The sequence below is a fragment of the Sardina pilchardus genome, chromosome 18 (genome assembly GCF_963854185.1).
Source record: "Sardina pilchardus chromosome 18, fSarPil1.1, whole genome shotgun sequence".
Taxonomy (NCBI): domain Eukaryota; kingdom Metazoa; phylum Chordata; class Actinopteri; order Clupeiformes; family Clupeidae; genus Sardina; species Sardina pilchardus.
The window spans coordinates 19,713,951-19,733,586 of record NC_085011.1 but is presented as its reverse complement, the minus strand read 5'-3'; the positions used below and the strand labels follow the sequence as shown (position 1 = coordinate 19,733,586).

Here is a 19,636-nt window from a genome sequence, read left to right as displayed (position 1 = left end):
AGCCTAGCCTAGGCCTACTCCCGTCACAATTTTGTAGGCCTATGTCGATAAGGATAAGGCTATTCTCTCAGTCATAGGGGCGAACCACTACAGCCCAAGTCGTTTTGGCAAATGTGTAAGCTGTATTATTCGGAATATGTAGGCTAAACATCACTTTAGAGTAATCTTTGTAAATCCAAGTAAATGTTAGCAACAGTTTTGCCCCAGTATGTAGGCCTAGGCTAGCCTAATAATCCAAGTAGGCTGCATAGGCGTTAATCACCTTGCAGTTTCGATGTAGAAGGAATTGGTTGCTACCATTAATGACCAGGAGATGGAGCTATTTACTAAAGCAATAATGTTGTTAGGCAAAAGTGCCTCCGTTCAGCTTCTGAACTATTTTCCCCATAGTAATTATTGATTTATTATTATCATTATGTATATATATATATATATATATATATATACACTTCGGCTTAGGATAATTCTATATGTGACTTGGACCAAGCAGGCCTAACATAGCCTTATTTTCCATGAGAAAAATCACTCTAATAATAAAAAAATGCATTAATCACTGATAGATCCACCGACATAGTCTTAATTATTAAGACTGAGCATATGAAAATGATTAGAAAACATAGCCCACGAGCTGTCAGCATGATGCGTCTTGTCTGTTATGTGTGTAGCATTCCTCCACAGTCTACGTACGAAAGCGCATGCGTGTCGGTGCAATTGCTTTGGTGCAGTTGTTGCTTCCTCGGAGGTGAGTAGCAAGTGTTGCTCGGTTATCCTTCAACGAAAATGATGTTTAACAAGAGCAGTGTGTCAGTAATAGCATTCAACAGTCACGAAAATAGGCATATTATTGCACTCATATAACAATTACATAACCAACTTTGGGTACCACTCAGAAATAGGTAGCGTTAGCTAAATTGGTTATGATTATGCTACTTGAAGTCATCGTTAGCTCAGCGCACTTTGCTGCTTACAATATGACACGGAACTGCCTTGCCATGCTAACTTAGCAGCTAAAATTTTGATAGATGAAGTGTAACGTTTTATCAGTGCACAGAAAGATTTTGCGTTCTAGCTAGCTATCGTCCTAAACGTGCCGCTGAATGTTTTCACTTTCAGTAATGTTAACGTAGCCAATGCATGAAGTGAAGTCGTGTTTGGTTCTCTGTAAGTTAATGAACAGCTGTCAGATTTATTTTGATAACGTTATAACTCGACACATGGAACATTACGTTAACTAGGTGTGGGGAAACATCCTGTACCTTTGGCTTGATGTTAACGTTGGGTATTACCTTAATGTAACATTTAGCTTTCAAATTAAAGTATTCCTTTACAATAGGCTATGCATTTCACCCTTTCATAAAATGTATTGTAACATTGATGGCTATCTGTTAACATCGAAGCGCTGAATTGCATTAATTTTGCTCTAGCTGTTGACCAACGTCAACACAATAACTCTAACGGCATAGAAGAGTTCTGAGGAATCCGAGCTATCGCAATGCCACTTAGAAATACGAATGTAAAGTGGTGCTTATTCCAGAGCTGTTTCTGTTATGAAGTAGACTGTATTTGAACTAGTTTATCAAGTTTAGGGTTGAGGAAGTAACGTTAACGTTGTGGTGGCTGTGAAAATCATCATGGAAAATTACTACGAAATCTTAAATATAACTGCACTATATTGACACCTGCATGAAATATGGGCCTGTGTGGCTATTCATTCTTCGTACGTGTTTTGGACTAGGATGTGTTTGTGTAATTAAGCTTAGATGAACATAATAGGAAATAAAACTGGCAGGCTCTGTTGAGACTTCCGTTTGCGTTTTGGCATGCCCTCGTCTCAGTTTCCTTTACCCTGAATCCACTGGAACTGGACTAGGCAACAACCAAGCAGACAGTGTCCAGAGTTAGAATATCCACTGATGTAGGGCATTCTGATTGGCTGACCCCATGCTCCATAAGTTGTGCAGTTTTGTGTACTTGAGGTGAGACTGACCTTTATTGGTCAGTAATGTGTTAACTGTATTGAATGTTTTTTTTTTTCTGTTTCCAGGTGCTCTATAGTTTTTGTTTTGCCTCCTAACGATTCAAGATGACTACATCATGGAGCGACAGACTCCAGAACTATGCAGACGTTCCTGCCAACATGGATGGAATGTCCATGAAGAAATACAGACGAGAAGCTCATCACAGGTACCAATGTGTCTGCGTGGAACAGTTTGCACAGAACATTTGCTTCACACTACACATGGTTGTTGTTTATAGTCTTAAATGGTAGAAGAAAAAGTAATTTCTAGTTTCAATCCAAGGGTTTGTGTGTTCTGCAGAAAAGTTGAATGGTAAATACCCCCCCTCCCCCCTTTTTTTTTTACTGTCAACAACAATCCTGAACAACATTATATATTCAATGATATGTGATCGTGTTCAAGCACCGTAAAACTATATTAAGGTTGGTGCTAGTGGTTAATGAGATGCTGTGAAAAGGGAGTTGCATGTCTGGAACGTTTGTGGTTGGTGGTTATGCATTTGTTTACTATTGTTTGTGAATTGATATTTATTATTTATTTATTTGATAAAGTTGACCAATAACGGATCCAGTGCATTATGATCCTTGAAAATAAGTAGTCAAGATAAATGACAGTGTTAATGACCTAATCACATTCAGAATTTCAGAGGATGAGGATGTGTTTGCTGAGAGGATTTTTAAGGGTCTTTTACTATTGCATTTGACCTTTTAAGGAAATTACTCAATAAATGTGGGTGGGAAAACAAGTGACGTGTTGATAGAATGTCTCATTTATCTTGCAAATACTTTTTACAATCTGTTTTCCCTCTTTCTAAATGAGCTATTCATCCAGAGGCCTTTAATTGGCAAAGGAGATATGAGTTCATTCTGTGTTCTTATTCATTTGAGTAAAAATAATTTTCTGAAGCAGATTATTGCAATTTATTTGACAAGAATATATATTCCATTTTAATAATATAAAGAATGAAATCAAAGATTCAATTGAGATATTGTCTAAATCTGGCCTAAAAAACTTCAGTCACCATTTTCTGAGAAGATGGACCTTGATTACCTCTGCGGCACAGTGAAGCAGAATGGACTGGCCATGTTTTGTGTTTTCTTAAACTAAACTTATATCAAATACTGGTGAAAACATGATACACCTAGCCCATATGGGAAGACTTGAGTTAAAATATCGAAAAACACTGTGATATAGTACATGCATTTTTTGCATTTCACCTTGTTACTTGCAGTGCATGTTTTAGGCTGTTTTGAAGGATACTTGGACTGCAAGAACAAGTTCTTGAAATTGTATCAATCCATACATCTTCAAGTCTCACATTTTTGTTTTTCATCACATACAATTTGTTTCCAGTGGTAGATTAATTTTATATTTGTGGAACAACAGCTTGGTGATTATTTTTTATTCACCTGTGTCTTGCAGGGTATAATTAATGATAATTTGCATCTTGAAATATTTTCTTTTATTTATAGAAAAAACGACAACATAATTTTACACTTCTGATTGTGTAAAATGGCCTCCACAAACATTAAGATGAACTCATTACCATTTGTCTTTTGAACTTTTTTACTTAATCACAAAATCACAGATCATAGAAATCTTTCAGTTGTTTTGCGAAGAAAAAGCAAAATAACAGAAGAAATAAAATATACTGAGGAACTGGAAATCAATACTGTTGTTTGGCCTTTGTGCGTGTGTATGTGTTTGTGTCTGTGTGTGTGTGTGTGAGACAGAGAGAGAGAGAACGTGAACGTACGTGTGTTGGTTGTCACCACTCCTGTTCAATGTCATACTGTGTGCCTGGAGAGTGACTCAAGCTCATGAGTGTGATCCATGGTAATGTTTAGCACATGTATTCCTTTATCACAAAGCTGTCCACGGGAACTGGCCCAGGGTCACCCAGCAATGAGGTATGATGAAGTTTTGTTTCAAACTGCAAGAATGACTTGAATGTTTTTTTTTCTTTTTTTTCTCTTTTTTTTTTTTTTAAATCCGTTGTTGTTTTTTTGTTTGAAATATGGTGTATATTATTCATTTGAAATCTCATGGCATTTTTCTTTTGTAAATGAATAAAAAACCCAAAAACATCCATACTTATTCCGCTGTATGGTGTGAACGTGTGGAAGTGCTTAGTAGGCTTTCCCTATAGGACTGATGGAAGTCGCTTAAACCATGGGTAGTGCTCCTCTCCTTCATCCTCCTCCTCTGACCGCATCTCTCTCTCCATTGTTTGGACCCCTAACGCATCACTCCCTCAATGTAACAGCTCCACCCTCAGTCTGTATTGAGTCAATAAAATTGAATCACATCTGAATGTCAACTTCAGGTTTGAGAAGGTCACATTTTGCTTAGCTTGTAGTAGGTCACATTTTGCTTAGCTTGTAGTTTCCTCACAGGCTATTGTTAATGGCGAGGGAGCAATATTCAGGTTCTGCCGTCAAAATGGTGGGTTTGTAGACCTACAATAGGGTTTCACACTATTTGTGTACATTCTGTGCTTGTTTCTTTGAATCCGGTGTGTTTTTGCCTTTGTTTACATTTTCCAGGGCCTGGAAATGTAAGTAAATGTAATTAACTGCCTGAAACAGTAACAAGATGTGTACAATTTACAGGATAGTGGACTATCTGTCTGGACTTGTCATGAATTGCATGGTTAATTTTGGGTGCCTTTTAATCTCAGTTGGCTTAATGTCGCTGTGGATGTCAATTGTTGAACAGTCATTTTTAGTACAGTGTAGCTAGTTTGTGTTTGACAAAAGATAGCTTTTGCCTTGCAATGCCTCTGCACTGTATGGTAAAAAGCTGTTTTGATGTTGTACTGATTCTTTTCTTTCCAACATAAAGTTTATGTTAAAATTCAGTTGATTCTCTTGTGTTGTTATACTTTGTGGAACTTGGTCATTATGTGTTCTCTCAGCCGTTTGCTTTGTGAGTTGTTTATGTTTAAAAAGAAATGTAAGAACTCACTATTTACCGTCATTATACCATACAATTGTGATAAAAACAAACGACACAATTCTATTTCAATTTGCTACTTTGACTACCGTATTTACAACTGTTTATCACGTGGATATGGACTAGCATACGCCTACTTGATTCAGGTCACTCTCAAGTGAAGAGTTCTGGTTTGAATAGTATAGAAAGGCTGTTGAAGTTCAAATTTCAGATGTGCTTAGCAGAGTTTTGTTGTCAATGTAATATAGAGGAGCCCCTGCATGCAGTCATTGTTGTGGTTGTGGTGTATTGTGCTACTGCTGTGAATAGTAAGTGGGCAATTGGTTGGTGGTTATGGTTGTGTCTCATTCAAACACACTGACCTCTGATGTTTAATAACTTACTACTTATTTTTTCAGGGTTTCATTCATTGTGATTGACCTTGACTTCAAGTTATTTGTTCATGCTTTTATGATTTCAGACAGATCCCTCCTAACTGCCTTGATTTGCTTTCAAATCAAGATTTTTTTTCTCTCTATTCTTTAATTCTATTCTTCTGATTCTTTAACTAAACATGTCCTCTTCACAGATTATTCATTATTGTGAAACTGCTGGATTAATACAATGAGACTATACATTATGAAAAGCTCTCCTGAATGTATCAGAGAAGAAAAAGACCCTTATTGGCACAATACTGGATGAAGCAATATTCCATTTTGTTGGCTTTGACTGAGCGTCATCAATCACAAACCTTTAACTTATTTACTGGAATTGCCCTTTTTAACTGCACAAAAGTTGCCATAAACATACGTACGTCCATAAGATGGAGAAAAAAAGTTTTGCATTATACATTACCATGCCTTTTTTTTATAACTTCAAACTTGGCTTTTGTATCTAGGGTTCAGTGACCTCAATTTAAAAAAAATATCAATCAGGCAATAGTTCCAGAATTGTTGAAATGGAGGTATAGTAATACAGTCAATAGCGTAGTGAAATATTGTCAAACCCAATACCCAATGTCCCAGTTTGTGGCAATCGATGTGCTAAAGGCATTTAATTGTTAAAAATAAAAAAAAATAAAAAATAAAATGGAATCACTTATCATCCTTGTGTGCATTTACTGACTTGTCCACAAGACAAATGCCTGATGACAATAATTCTTTATTTCCTCAGGGTTTTTGTGAACAGAAGTTTGGCGATGGAGAAGATCAAATCCTTTGGCTTTGATATGGATTACACTTTGGCAGGTAAGAGGCACCACTTTTTGCGATTTTGGAGGACTCTGGGGCCAAAGAAAAACATGTCAGACAGGAAGGAAAAAGCCTTATTGAATTCTGTCTGGAATTCCATTATGTCTGATTGTTATTCTCATGAGACCTGTACAATGTAGTAGACTGCATTTACTTTGTGCTGTAATGGAGATATTTTATCACAGTGCCGTTTGCAGTTGTAGGAGAATAAGTGATGTGACTTATTACCACATACCACTGGACTATGGATACAATTTATTTCCTTATTTTCAAGTTTTTTTTCATGTTTTCAGATCATCTTGGCCATTCAGTTCTAGAGTGAATTACTGAATGAAATCTGCATGTTGGGACCCAGTTTTCTTGCCTCACAGTGTGTGTCAGTTTCAAAAAGCAATGCAACCCTGGCAAGGAGTAGTGTATCTGTAAATAGCGCTGCTTTCCTCGCCCAGAAAGTGTGTCAAATCCATGTAGGACATCAGGAGGGGGGTGCATCACTCATCTGTATCAGCAGGACCTGTATCCCAACCTCTATGCCCCTACCCCCCGCACCCCCATTCCATTTGGTATGGACTCCTCCTCTGTGAGCTCTACCCAAAGGCTGACTGGCATGGTAGCAGAGTCTGCATCTGTCTGTCTGTTTGTCGGGCTTAAAGCCATAAACAAGTGTTAATGTTTACCAGAAGGGTCTGAAATTTCACCCTGGTCGTCAGACAAACACTCAACCAAAGACCTCAGGGGAAAATTGGCTCACACGTGACACTGGCAGCGTAGACAGACAAGCAATAATACAGTAGGTCCTCCGTTTATAGTCATTGCAGGATGCAGGTCATGTCGTCATGATTAGCCTATTTATGAAACTCGTATATTATTTTACCATGTTGTGGATGTTGAGTAAATGTGCGAAATGTAGGGCAAATGCCAATATTGCCTGCAAAGAATCTGAGTGGAATTGTTAGATGAGTAGGAAGGTGGCTGATATGGTTTGAACTATGAAGTATAAAATGCAGTTGATGATTTACACACACACAACACATTTATTTTGATACTTAAAAAAGTTTCACCAACCATGTCTGAACAATTATGCTGTAAATCAACAGGTACAGTATGATACAGGCCAACCTTTGGGCTAAAGTTCGGCTGCACCCAGGCTAAACCTTTCTGTCAGTTGAGTGAGAACAGTGAGATACGGGTCTCATCTTCATGGAGATGCTTTTCAAAGAGTACCCATTCCCTTTCCAGGTTTTCCAGCTGTTGTACACTGATCCATGTGGTGAATCGGATTTTGGTATATATAAACCATTAGGGTTTGCTGTGTGGCAGCTGTTGTACCAGAATGCACCCATGAAGTTGGCTGCACAGTTCTTCTCCCAGAGGTCCTGGTCCTTGTCAAAGGTTGTGAACTTCATGCCATTATGGCTCTTCATAGCATCCCCCGCTTCCCCGTCCATAAATTGCCCCAGGGTGAGCTCGTAGCCGGCCGCCTCGGCCTCGAGCGAGAAGGTGGCGTAGTGGGCGTGCGCCCGGTTCCCCGCCCAGTCCTCCATGTCGACGCGCAGCTCGTTCTGCGTCCGCATGGTCAGCAGCAGCACGTTTTCCAGGCCCAGCCAGAATTCGCCGTCGGCGCTGCCGAACCCGGCCCGGTAGGCGTCCCACGGCCGGAAGAAATTGACCGAGCCGTCGAGCCGGCGCTGGAAGACCGTCCAGCCCCCGCCGCCGCTCTCCATGTCGCAGTAGACGCGCAGCGGGGACAAGGGCCCCGCCGGGTAGATGGCGTACACGCCGCTGGGGCCGCTGGCGTTGCGCCCGTGGATGGCGCCACAGTCCAGAGGGAGGAAGTGCTCGGCGCGGGCCGGCACGGCGAGCAGTGGAAGAAGAAGAAGAAGAAGCAGCAGCAGGGGCCTCATGCTGGCGGTCAGTGGGTGAAGAGCCTGGGCCCCGTCCGCCGGACTTATAAGGGTCTCGTGCAGGAACTTCCCCAAGTTGCATCATTTGACCTTGTTGCGTAACGGGGCTGATTGCGCAATCGGGGTGATTCCAACTAGCAGTGGGCCTTAATATTTAACTTGCTTCGTGCAAACACCATGGAATGTCTTGTTGACAGTTTAGAGAATGTTTAGTGCACCTTTGTGTGTCTATTCCATTGTATGTTTTGTTTTGGTTTGTCCATGTAGAGATGCATGTATTTCTTATGCGTTATAAACTAGTTTTCTTTCCTTTTTATACTCTGTTTAAGATGGTTTATACGACTCCAGGTGATCAGAGCCCCTTTTTTTGTTTTCCTCTAGTGTACAAGTCTCCAGAGTATGAGTCACTGGGCTTTGATTTGACTGTGGAGAGGCTGGTCTCTATTGGTTACCCTCAGGAGTTGCTCAACTTCGTCTATGATCCATCATTCCCCACAAGGTATGTTAAAATATGTATAAGTATGTTTACATTTGTCTTGCTATTAAAACCTGCTTTGTTCTGTCTTTCAATGGGAATACCTTTACACTCTTATTTGTTGTTGTTATTTCAAGCTGGAGTTGCTAGCAGTTATTTTTATAGCTTCTGATTGATAGGTTGATTCCTATTAGTGAGTGTGGAGCTGTGTAGATCTAATGGCCTGTTTATTGTAGGGGTCTAGTGTTTGATAACACATACGGAAACCTCTTGAAGGTTGATGCTTACGGCAACATTTTGGTGTGTGCTCATGGATTCAACTTCATGCGTGGGTAAGTGACTAATATTTGTGCTGTGTAAATATTTGAGAAGTGACAATATTCATCATAGGCCACACACAGGTTGGCTAATACCCATTTGGATATTTGTGGCAGAGTTGCAGATTGCTCTATAGAAAGCTGTGAAAGGAGTAATGGGCCGTTCACACCAAGAACGATAACTATAAAGATAACTATAAACAAATATTGTTTTCGTTAATATGAACGATAACATTCACACATGAACTATAAGGATAGCAACATGAAGAACGATATTGTTGGGTATCACTTTCAGAGCGATTTTGAGAACGATAAAAAGCCAACAGCCAATCAGAACCCATAATATTTTAGCTATCACATTCATTAACACAAGGAGAGACTTTTCTTATCGTTGGCCAGTGTAGATGCTTTTATCATTATGGTTATAGTTATCGTTATTGTTATCGTTCTTGGTGTGAATGCTGCTTAATAGTTGTGTATATGTGTGTGTTTGACAGGCCTGAGACCAGGGAACAGTATCCAAACAAATTCATCCAGCGTGGAGACACTGACCGCTTCTACATTTTGAACACACTCTTCAATCTGCCAGGTATGAGTGAAGCCAGTCTGGTGCTTATCTCCTGAAGTACTTAAAAACATTCATGTTGTATTTTTTTCTGGTCTGATAATTCTTTTTCCCTTTAGAAACCTACCTATTTGCTTGCCTGGTAGATTTCTTCACTAACTGTTCAAGATACACGAGGTGAGTCTTCAGTGAGCATTACTAGAGTCTGTCTATCGCTGCTGTAATCTTAGGGGCCAAAAGAGAGTGCAGATTGTCCTTTTCTTCACTTGTGCTCTGATTTCTAATGTGTGTCATCTTTTTTCTAAAGCTGTGAAACAGGCTTCAAAGATGGGGACCTGTTTATGTCCTACAAGAGCATGTTCCAGGATGTCCGAGATGCGGTGGACTGGGTCCATTTCAAGGTATGGCACAGGCAACTTCCTCATCTACCTGATCTCCATTTCCCCCACACCCAGCTGTAGTGTTGTGTCTATGACAGCCAACTGCACGCATCGCGTCTAGACAGGAAGCCAACTTTATTTATGGTCACGTTTAGAATAAAGCGATGTCTTTCTCCATTAGCGCCCTGTCTGTGTGGCCGTGGTACTCGTTAGTAATGTTTTATGCCTTGCCTTGCAGTGTAGTGCCTGGTCAGTAAAAATACGAGCACCTGTTTGGAGTATTTATGTAAATATTCTAAAATAACACAGTCAGTTTGCTATCCTGATTTCTCTTATTGCTTCGTTCGGCTTCTCAGTTTGCTTCTGTCACTTATTGCCTCTTGCTTCGTTCATATTATTTTGACTTAAACCTGCCTTCCTCTCACTTCTTAATCTCTGTCAGGGATCACTGAAAGAGAAGACGGTTGAGAACCTTGAGAAGTATGTGGTGAAAGAAGTGAGTACCTCGATTGACATGGGTTTGGGTGTTTGGGTTTCCACTGGGTGTTGTTTTGTCTTCAACATGATGTCTGTAACTAGGGTATTCATAAGCTCTCTGCTGTGTCTCCTAAACCAGCCCAAGTTGCCTCTCTTGTTGAGCCGAATGAACGAAGTTTCAAAGGTGTTCCTGGTCACAAACAGTGACTACAAGTACACTGATGTAAGTTGCTATTTCTGTGCCTCATTTATTTAGACTAGTGGGAGTGTATGGCATCCAATAGAGTGTGGAGTGTCTTGTGGAGTGTCAACGCCTGCAGGGTTGTAATGGTGCCTAATTTCCCCTCTTTAGAAAATCATGTCGTACCTGTTTGACCTTCCCCACGGCCCACAAGTGAGTGAGGTATTTATTTTTACTTTTCTCTCCCGGTCAGACACAGTTGTGCATTGTGGCAACGTCCCATAGCAAGCATAGAATTAGTTATGAGAAAAGGAGTCTGGTTCTGTGTATGAGAGAACATCTGTTGCTGTGTTTTAGTAGGTGTACAGATTTGTCATGACATTTCTGATGTAAGCACAGACTGGAACATTTCAGACGTGTATGTGTGTGTGTGTGTGTGTGTGTGTGTGTGTGTTAGATTTAGTTTAAGATGGATTATTCCCTGACAAATCTAACCTTTACATATGACAAAATGTTAAAACTGAACTAGTTCTCCAGCAGTAATGGATGGCTGTGGTGATGGGCTAGATTGGGGGTAAATCCCCTTGAGTGTGTGTCTCTTATTTTGATGGTGCCTCTGACCCCCCCCCCCCCCCCCCCCATTGCCATTCATTCATCCAATCAACGACGGATCTCTTGTGGTGCCTGTGTAGACTGCGAGTCCCCTTCGGCCCTGGCAGTCTTACTTCGACCTGATCCTGGTGGACGCCCGCAAGCCGCTCTTCTTCGGCGAAGGCACGGTGCTGCGACAGGTGGACACGGTGAGGGACCCTCCGCCCGAAATGTCAGAGAAGCAGTCTGAGGTGTCAGGCCCCCAATGGGGATGATGCAGTCTGGGTGGTATTTAGTTCAAACCATTTGGCAAGCAGAGACATTTGGCAAGCCGTTGTGCTTCTCAAAAGGGCAAAGGAGAATTAGGAACGGGCAGCGAGTCTTGACACTTGCCAAACAGCAGACCGAACAGAGCATTTTTACCGTATCGAGGAAAGTTCATTCATTAGCATTGACAGGGCATGATAAGACAGACGAATGCTTGTCATTTTTATACTGGCCTAAATGGCATAGCACAAACTGGTCTAGGTCGTGCATTTAAAGTAGTACCACTAGTTCCTCTCCTGAGACCTGTTCCATTTCTGTCACTGTATTGGCCAAAGATCTCTTCTTGCTGATAAGTATACTGAAAGTTATTGGGTCAACTCGTAGTTAAAATTGATATATGATATTTCATGTGTTAAATAACATTGTTACCCTTTTGTGGTGCAGTCCTTGTAACCTCTTCTAGAGCGGATCCAATAGCAGCATCCCTGCCAACCATGCCTTTTCCTAGATAGATTTAATTTGGCAGCGCTTCAACTTTGTCCATTCCTAAACCCACTGACATAGCTCACTGATTGGCCTGGAAGAGAACTAATCAGCTCTATTATCAGGGGATTCCCTACTACATGCTATGTGAAACCTGAACTGACCGAAGTGCCACAAACACCACAAATCCTAGATCAACTCAAACACATCTCCAATCCGAGATGAACCCCGACACAGTTGTCTAAAAAAAAACAATCTAAGTGGTGTAAAATCACGATATACAGTAGGACGGAAAAAAAGGAGCTCAGGTTGTACTTGGGTATGATAACCCAGCTGCTGTGCTCATTGTGCTGTGACTGTTTCTTGCAGACCACTGGCCGTCTGAAGATCGGCACGTACACGGGACCTCTGCAGCATGGCATAGTGTACTCTGGAGGTAAGAGCTTTAACCGTTCAGCAGAGGAGGAGGTTTGAGCATTCTAGCAAAATAATCTGTTCCGCAACAATGTAAGGTTCTAAAATTCCCAGTTGAATTCAAAGAACCCAGATATTGTTTAGAACCTTAATTTTCCAACGTTCTCATCTCACTGGTGTTACGGTATCGGCTGAAGGGCATTGTTTACTCATGACTACAGTAAAGCTAAAGGGATATTTAAAATGGCAGATGGGCTTTTTCTAGTGTGTTACGACTTTTAGTGTGTTCAACTCTGACTTTGATTCATGCTGTTTGTATAAATCTTTGATTCTTAGCATTTTTTTATATGGACCTAGTGATACTGTTGTCTACATCATATAAGACCTCTTACGATGTGTCTTAACTGAATGCGATGCGAACATTAGTGACAAAGTCAGTTTAATTACATTGTTTTCAATTGGAACGTCCAACTGCGCCACGTTTTGAGAAGAACCTTTGTCGCAACTATTTTGATCGAGAAATATAGACTCAATTGAAGGGCATGTTTAAGGGATTCAGTGTGGACAGAGCACATCCAGTGCAGTTAGGATACACTTACCTTTTCCTCCCTAGTCAGCACTGACAAGAATGTCATGTTTTTCCTCCCAGGCTCATCTGACATTGTGTGCGACCTGCTGGGCGCCAAAGGAAAGGACATCCTGTACATCGGAGACCACATCTTTGGCGACATCCTGAAGTCCAAGAAGCGTCAGGGCTGGAGGACCTTCCTGGTGATCCCTGAGCTAGCCCAGGAGCTACATGTGTGGACAGACAAGAGCGGTCAGTCCCTGCCACCACACTACCCGACCCTGTCAGGGCCGTCACGAATCACCCTTTTTTCCCTGCATAGATGGGCTCAGCGGCATGGACTGTGTCGAATTTTCAGCCCTCCCTTCCATGGTTGTTGCTGCTGTTGCTAATGACAGCATTAATTCATGGGCAGCTATTGAACACATACTGTAGAACAAGATGATTGTCTTAGCAGCTTAATCATGACCATAATCAGAGCCATTTAGGGAAATGATCGTCTAGACATGCAAGGACTTTTCATTGTGATTTCGTTCTATAATTGGATGACCTGAATGAAAAAGGGAGAAATTGTAATTGTTCCTCATTTGGGTACAGTCCTGTCTGGTGACGGTGACGGCAGTGGCTATATTCTTTCAAAAACCCCTGTAGGCCGTAATGGTTGCAAGTTGGTTGGAGGATGGCCCTAGGAACATGGTGTTAGTCCTAGTTGTCAACATGGTTACAACAAGGCATTGGGACTGAAATAGATTGGACAGGAAAAGGATATGTTGCGGCATCCAAGGACAGATCGCTCACTTCTGCCCTCTTTCTGTCTCTATTCCTCCCTCTCTCTCTCTCTCTCTCTCTCTCTCCCTGCCGATGGTTCTCTCTCTCTCTCTCTCTCTCTCCCTCTGTCTGCCGATGGTTCTCTCTCTCTCTCTCTCTTTTACAGCCCTGTTTGAGGAGTTACAGAGCCTGGACATATTCCTAGCTGAGCTGTACAAGTGAGTAACAGCAGCGGACCATCCTCCCATTAGTCACGTATGCCATGGCCACGTCTTCTCATATTATGTATGTGTGTATGAATGCGGGCGACACGACAGGGTCAGAGAGGCGCTTGGTGACTGAATACCCTATTGCCTTCACTCTAAGGCCATTCGTCAGACAGATAAGAGTGAAACACATTCCGTGCTATTTATAAGCGCTCATGTCACCCCTTCTTGTCCCCTCCTAATGTTTTTGCCCCCTACCCTACATCTGGCTCTCTTCCCCCTCATGCGTGCACTGCACTGCACTGCTCACTCTTCTGTGTGTCTGACTCTCCCTCCCTCTCTGTCTCTTGCACTCCCGTACTCTTCCCCCAAACTTGTTCCCACCCTCTCTCTCTCTTTCTCTCTCTCTCTCTCTTTCTCTCTCTCTCTCTATCCATTCCCCTTTCTAATCTCTCTGTTTCTTTCTCGCTCAACCCCCCCCTCTTGCGCTGTCACTTATTAACTTAATATCATTCATTCCACTCTCTCTCTCTCTTTCTCTCTCTCTCTTTCTCTCTCTCCCTCTCTCCCCAGACATTTGGACAGCAGTAGCAATGAGAGGCCGGATATCAGCTCCCTCCAGAGGAGGATTAAGGTAAAACACACACAAGTACAGACACAAAACAAGACGAGGTAAATGTATGAACACACTCTCAAACTCACATGTTCACCACAAAGCAAAAGTCAAACACCAACCAGCCATTAAGAGACCGTGAGAAGCATGTCAGGGTTTCTGTTTCCATTCTTTAAATACTTAAAGTGTGTAAACAAAATTGAACAGGACTGCTCATGATGGAATTTAGGCAGTTGCTAAATCTAGAGGTAGACCGATATGGGTTTTTCTATGACTGATGCCCATATTTAAAAATCAGGGTTAGCCGATGGCCGATAAATGCTGCCATTTTTTTTCTCCCCTCTATTTGCAGGATGAAATGTAATACTAATAACTTGATACATCAATAAGTTGATACATTTTGTGTATCTTAACAAACATTTGTTGAACATTTATGATCTCTTTCAGTAATCTGAATGTCGTTTCTTCACTGCACGTATATAGCCTAGGCTACTGTAGATTAAAACAATTTAGGCTATAAACTAAAGAAATTAAACAGGTTATCAAAAACCCTAGATTCTGCCAAACACACTTTTAAATGATGGTATAGGCTAGTATCTTTATCTTCAAGTTATTCTAGGCTTCCATTAGTCCATGCACATTACAGTCTAATGGCTAGAAATCATGAAGAAAAGAAAATGTCAGATCTTATCAACATAGTCTACAATCATTTAACCCCCGTGGGTGATGGTATTGGTAGACTACCCAACCCTACCTCTAAGCTACAGCTGGTTGAAGGTTCACTATCAATAGCCTATTGAAAGTAGCAACGGTTATATTTGCATTTTTTCTCTCTATGAACAGGAACATTGCTAACCAATTAAATATGTAGGGCTTTGAAAGTTAAGAATTTAAGCTGTTGGCACCCAGGAACAACATTGTTGTCCAAAGGTTCTGGCTGGGTTTTGATGGTAATTTAGTTGATACAAGAGGCAGTGTGCGTCTCACGTGTTCTACACCATGGTTCTACACTTTTACTGTCTATGGTTCTACAGAAGCAACACGAACATTGGGTGATCCCGGATGCCCCTGACTGTTGGTCTTGTATACTCAGAGATCGACCAATGGCAATAAAAAAGATAAAAATAAAAAACGCCAAAAATCGACAAAAGTCAATCAATCGGTCGACTTCTTGATAAATCTACAAAGCATCTCTTCTCTTTTCATGATTGATGCATTATTTGAAAGAAATAGATGTAGTAAATGAAACGAAACCAAACCCAAACCCAAACCCTGATGTCCTTTTGTCCTCTTGTCCTTCCTGGCAGAAAGTCACCCATGACATGGACATGTGCTATGGAATGATGGGAAGCCTGTTCCGCAGCGGCTCCCGGCAGACGCTGTTTGCCTCGCAGGTGATGCGCTACGCAGACCTGTACGCCGCCTCCTTCATCAACATGCTCTACTACCCGTTCAGTTACCTGTTTCGAGCCGCCCACGTGCTGGTGAGTACCCCCCCCCCCCCCCACACACACACACACACACACTCTCTCTGCTAGCGCCCACCTTTCTCCCTATTCATCTGATACTATGACAACAAGGCTTTGACACTTTGTCGTGGCTGTTTAATGAGTTCATGAACATTTCCGCACACAGGCACACACAGTTGTATGAGCCTAAAATGTGCACTAAATTACTGCGGGAGACACACACACACACACACACACACACACACACACATACACAAATATGTATGCATCAACTAAAAGATATGTACCTGCTGATAAATGGCTAATTATCTCCGATCAATGTCAAAGAAGCCCAAGTTATTTCAGCATTGTGTGCCAATCTCTCTCTGCACACCTTTTCTGAGGTGTTATTTCTTATACCTTGACCTTTGAGCTTTAACAAGATTATTGACATCCTTAAAGGAGAATTCCAGTGTTTTTTCACACAGATCCGTTTCTCAAGCTGTTTCTCTAGCTGTCGGTTGGCAACTTGAGCGAGAAAGAACCGATTGTTTTTTCATACTGACTGTACTCCGTGACCACGAGAGACAGAGATCTTTGTGAAAAATGGCCGGAATTCTCCTGTAACCCCTCCTTCCCCTCCTTCACATATCCTTCTTTTTTCCTTTCGTCGTGATTCTCATGTGTGTTCTCTTTTGTTCTCCCTGACACAAACACAAACACACACACACACACACACACACACACACACACACACACATGCTCTCCATCTCCATCCCTCTACTTCTGTTACACACACACACACACACACACACACAGATGCCCCACGAGTCCACAGTGGAGCACACAAACGCAAACATCAACGACACCGAGTCGCCCATGGCCACGCGTAACCGCCACGCGCTGGACTTCCGCGATCACGAGTGCAAACGGCACCAGCTCACCCGGTCCATCAGCGAGATCCAGCCACCCCACCTCTTCCCCACGACCCCCCAGGAGATCACGCACTGCCACGATGAAGATGACGATGAAGAGGAGGAAGAAGAAGAGTAGAGAAAGGCGTTTGGTTCTGGTTCGTACTGGTCCGTAACTGGGCTTTTACTCTAGGGGTTGAGGAAGGGAAAAGTGTGGCCTTTTTAGGCTAGCGGGATGTATTTGGCAATCAATGTTTTCCCCTGGTTTTCTTTTTGGGAGATGTTTTTTCTTTTGAATTTTTCATTATTATTCATCGTTATTGCTGTGTTCTCTGTCTGTATGCACAGTTTGAGATTAGGTCAACGTAGATATTCTATTTTTTTTTGGGGGGGGGGGACACATTGTTCTGTTTTTCTTTTTTATTTATTGTAAATGGGAGACTCATTTAAGGACTGTTTCACTGACCAAACTCCTCTTCCTGCCTGCCTTGTGAAGAAGACGGAGATGGACCTGAGACTTTTCACTTTTCTCTTTCTTTGTCTCTTCTCAAATCATCTGGTTAATGTCGAAAGAATTTTTTTTTTGTTATCCATATTTCGTTGTGGCCACGGCCATACTAATCGCGGTTAGTTCCGAGGGAACACAAGTTGAAGTTGATGGGGATCCAAATGGTGCATCCAAAAATGTGCATGCTTGGGCGTTACGAATCTGCTTTAGGTTTCTGAGTGGTTTATTATGCTGTAGCCATATGGACATGCAATATACTGTCAGTTCTGCAGCCTTAATCTGCATGGGAGCAGACCAAACAATGCCGCTTTGGTCGACGTAATCGCAGCATCCTTTTTCATTGAAATCTACATCTAACCAGTGTCAAGACACATTCAGTGTCATTCAGAGCAGTTTGTGTATGCTGAAACTGTCGTAAGCACAATTTATAAGCACGGAAACTGTTCAGAAGCAGTTTCTGAATAAGACAACAGAGCAAAATACTGATCCTGACCTTGCCTAAGCCTTCACATTCACCCTCTGAATGATAACAGAACAAAGACGTAGACATCAACAATAGTTGAGAACATCTGTGTGATATGGGTGAGCTGACCGGGCTCATGAAGGGGAGGTGGCATAGGACACTGGGAATGTTGCCTATTTCTGTTACCGGGAAACACTTGAGGTTCTGTTCACTGAGCAGCTGATTTGAGCTGGAGCTGCTGATGCATTGCTGATGCATTGCTCAACAGATATAAGCAGGGCTATACATGCCTTGTTGGGCCCTCCAACCATCACTGATAATTATAGACGGTTCTAGAATGACTGCAGAGTTAGCCAGTGCTGAGATTATTTGCACTTGCCAGAGTAGAGTAGGGTAGAGTAGGGATTTGTTTTTTTTGTTCGTTTCATTTCTATTTTATTTGCTCTTTGTAAATGCTGGACTTTAGTTCTGATTTGTATTTAATACAAAGACCAGTATTTGTGTGTATGTGTGTGTGTGTGTGTGTGTGTGCGTGCGTGTGTGCGTGTTTGTTTCTTAACTGAAAGGTTATTATTCCTCTATTTTGAGGCAGAAGGGACCCTGTCCGACAGCACTCAGTAGTTTTTAAAAGGGATTGCTTTGACATGTAGCAGATTTCTATGACTATGACGAACTTCTGTCAGCAAGTATGGTTACACAAATGGAATGGAAAGAGAGCAAGTGGACCAAAATGGCCAAATTCTGCTCAGTTGCTTGAAGTTTTGTGTAGTAACACAGACTCGTTGCCCGTTTTAAAGGATGAGAATACGATCCCAATTCTGTATAATGTTAATGTTTTGAGATCGTGACGCAGACAAGTAAGTGTCTTTGCAAGGAACTGTAATGCATCCAAAACCATTTGTTGTTGTAAGTGAGGATGCTGTCTCTTTCCAGAACATCTGGACTATACCCATAGTCAGCTATGTCAAGGGAGATGATGTGATTAGAACGATTCTGTATTATAGATTGAATTGAGTGCAAAATATAGCACATGCCTTTTTGTGTGTGTGTGTGTGTGTGTGTGTGTGTGTGTGTGTGTGTGTGTGTGTGTGTGTGTGTGTGTGTGTGTGTGTGTGTGTGTGTGTGTGTGTGTGTGTGTGTGTGTGTGTGTGTGTGTGTGTGTGTGTGTGTGTGTGTGTGAGCTATCACTGTAGCACTGCAGCTGGGCATATGAGTGAACATTATGAGGGGACTCGAGTTGCCTTAACTCCATTTGTCCTTTGCTCTTTACTTTTGATGGTCCATGTGGGATTGTTACGGTTGTGTAAAATGGCCGCTGGTTGAGTTTACTGCCAAAAGTATATTTTCCTTTGCCTTTGTCATGATAATCTTTATGTTACTATGACAGAACCGTTCTGTTCATTAAGTTGTTTGAATGGGAATGCAAATACTGCTATAATGTCAGTTGCCTGCTGCTTAGAATTTTTTTCTGTTATTTTGTTATTATTGTTTTCCTACTTTTTTGTTGTTGTTGACATTTTTATGTCATCAGGTGTTGGTTGTGCATGTTCTTGCAGGTTTCGATTCAAAGTCCAAATAGTTGAAATATTTTTTTCCCTCTTTATGTTCCAAAACAAGCAAAAATAAAGTTCTAAAAAGTTCTTTCATGTGATTGTGTCAGAGCTCAGTTCTTTTTTCCCCTGTCCCATAGTCCACAAAGCTTCTGCTGGCCACCAGTGATGGGGCAACAAATGGCAAGATTAGGGCTTTTGCAATGTCACAGTATACAGTCACTGTATAGTGAGTGTCCCATCACCTATCAATCTTTTTGACCGTCTCTTGGCACATAGACCAAAAAACAAAGAAAACGTAAAGAAAAAAACATTGCAGACAATTTTTTTTTTGCAGACATC

At 41.7% G+C, this 19,636-nt stretch overlaps 2 protein-coding genes across 3 annotated transcripts; one reads left to right on the top strand and one right to left on the bottom strand.

Annotated features, from left to right (window-relative positions):
* Positions 1 to 661: 661 nt before the first annotated feature.
* nt5c2a (5'-nucleotidase, cytosolic IIa) lies at positions 662 to 19,390 on the top strand. 2 transcript variants are annotated; one of them, XM_062519951.1, is made up of 18 exons: positions 662 to 742; positions 2,045 to 2,184; positions 6,126 to 6,199; positions 8,488 to 8,605; positions 8,818 to 8,913; positions 9,396 to 9,487; positions 9,583 to 9,640; positions 9,771 to 9,864; positions 10,286 to 10,339; positions 10,460 to 10,543; positions 10,673 to 10,714; positions 11,194 to 11,301; positions 12,212 to 12,278; positions 12,906 to 13,076; positions 13,759 to 13,810; positions 14,372 to 14,432; positions 15,719 to 15,895; positions 16,679 to 19,390. In XM_062519951.1, exons 2-18 carry the CDS (start codon positions 2,084 to 2,086, stop codon positions 16,910 to 16,912), a joined length of 1,683 nt encoding a protein of 560 aa, XP_062375935.1. In that variant the 5' UTR covers positions 662 to 742; positions 2,045 to 2,083; the 3' UTR covers positions 16,913 to 19,390. The 2 variants fall into 2 exon arrangements, with proteins under 2 accessions (XP_062375935.1, XP_062375934.1); XM_062519950.1 differs by having other exon boundaries at positions 10,673 to 10,723.
* LOC134064139 (microfibril-associated glycoprotein 4-like) lies at positions 7,217 to 8,117 on the bottom strand. The gene has a single exon (XM_062519952.1). The coding sequence runs from the start codon at positions 8,104 to 8,106 to the stop codon at positions 7,351 to 7,353; it is 756 nt and encodes a 251-aa protein (XP_062375936.1). The 5' UTR covers positions 8,107 to 8,117; the 3' UTR covers positions 7,217 to 7,350.
* Positions 19,391 to 19,636: the final 246 nt, after the last annotated feature.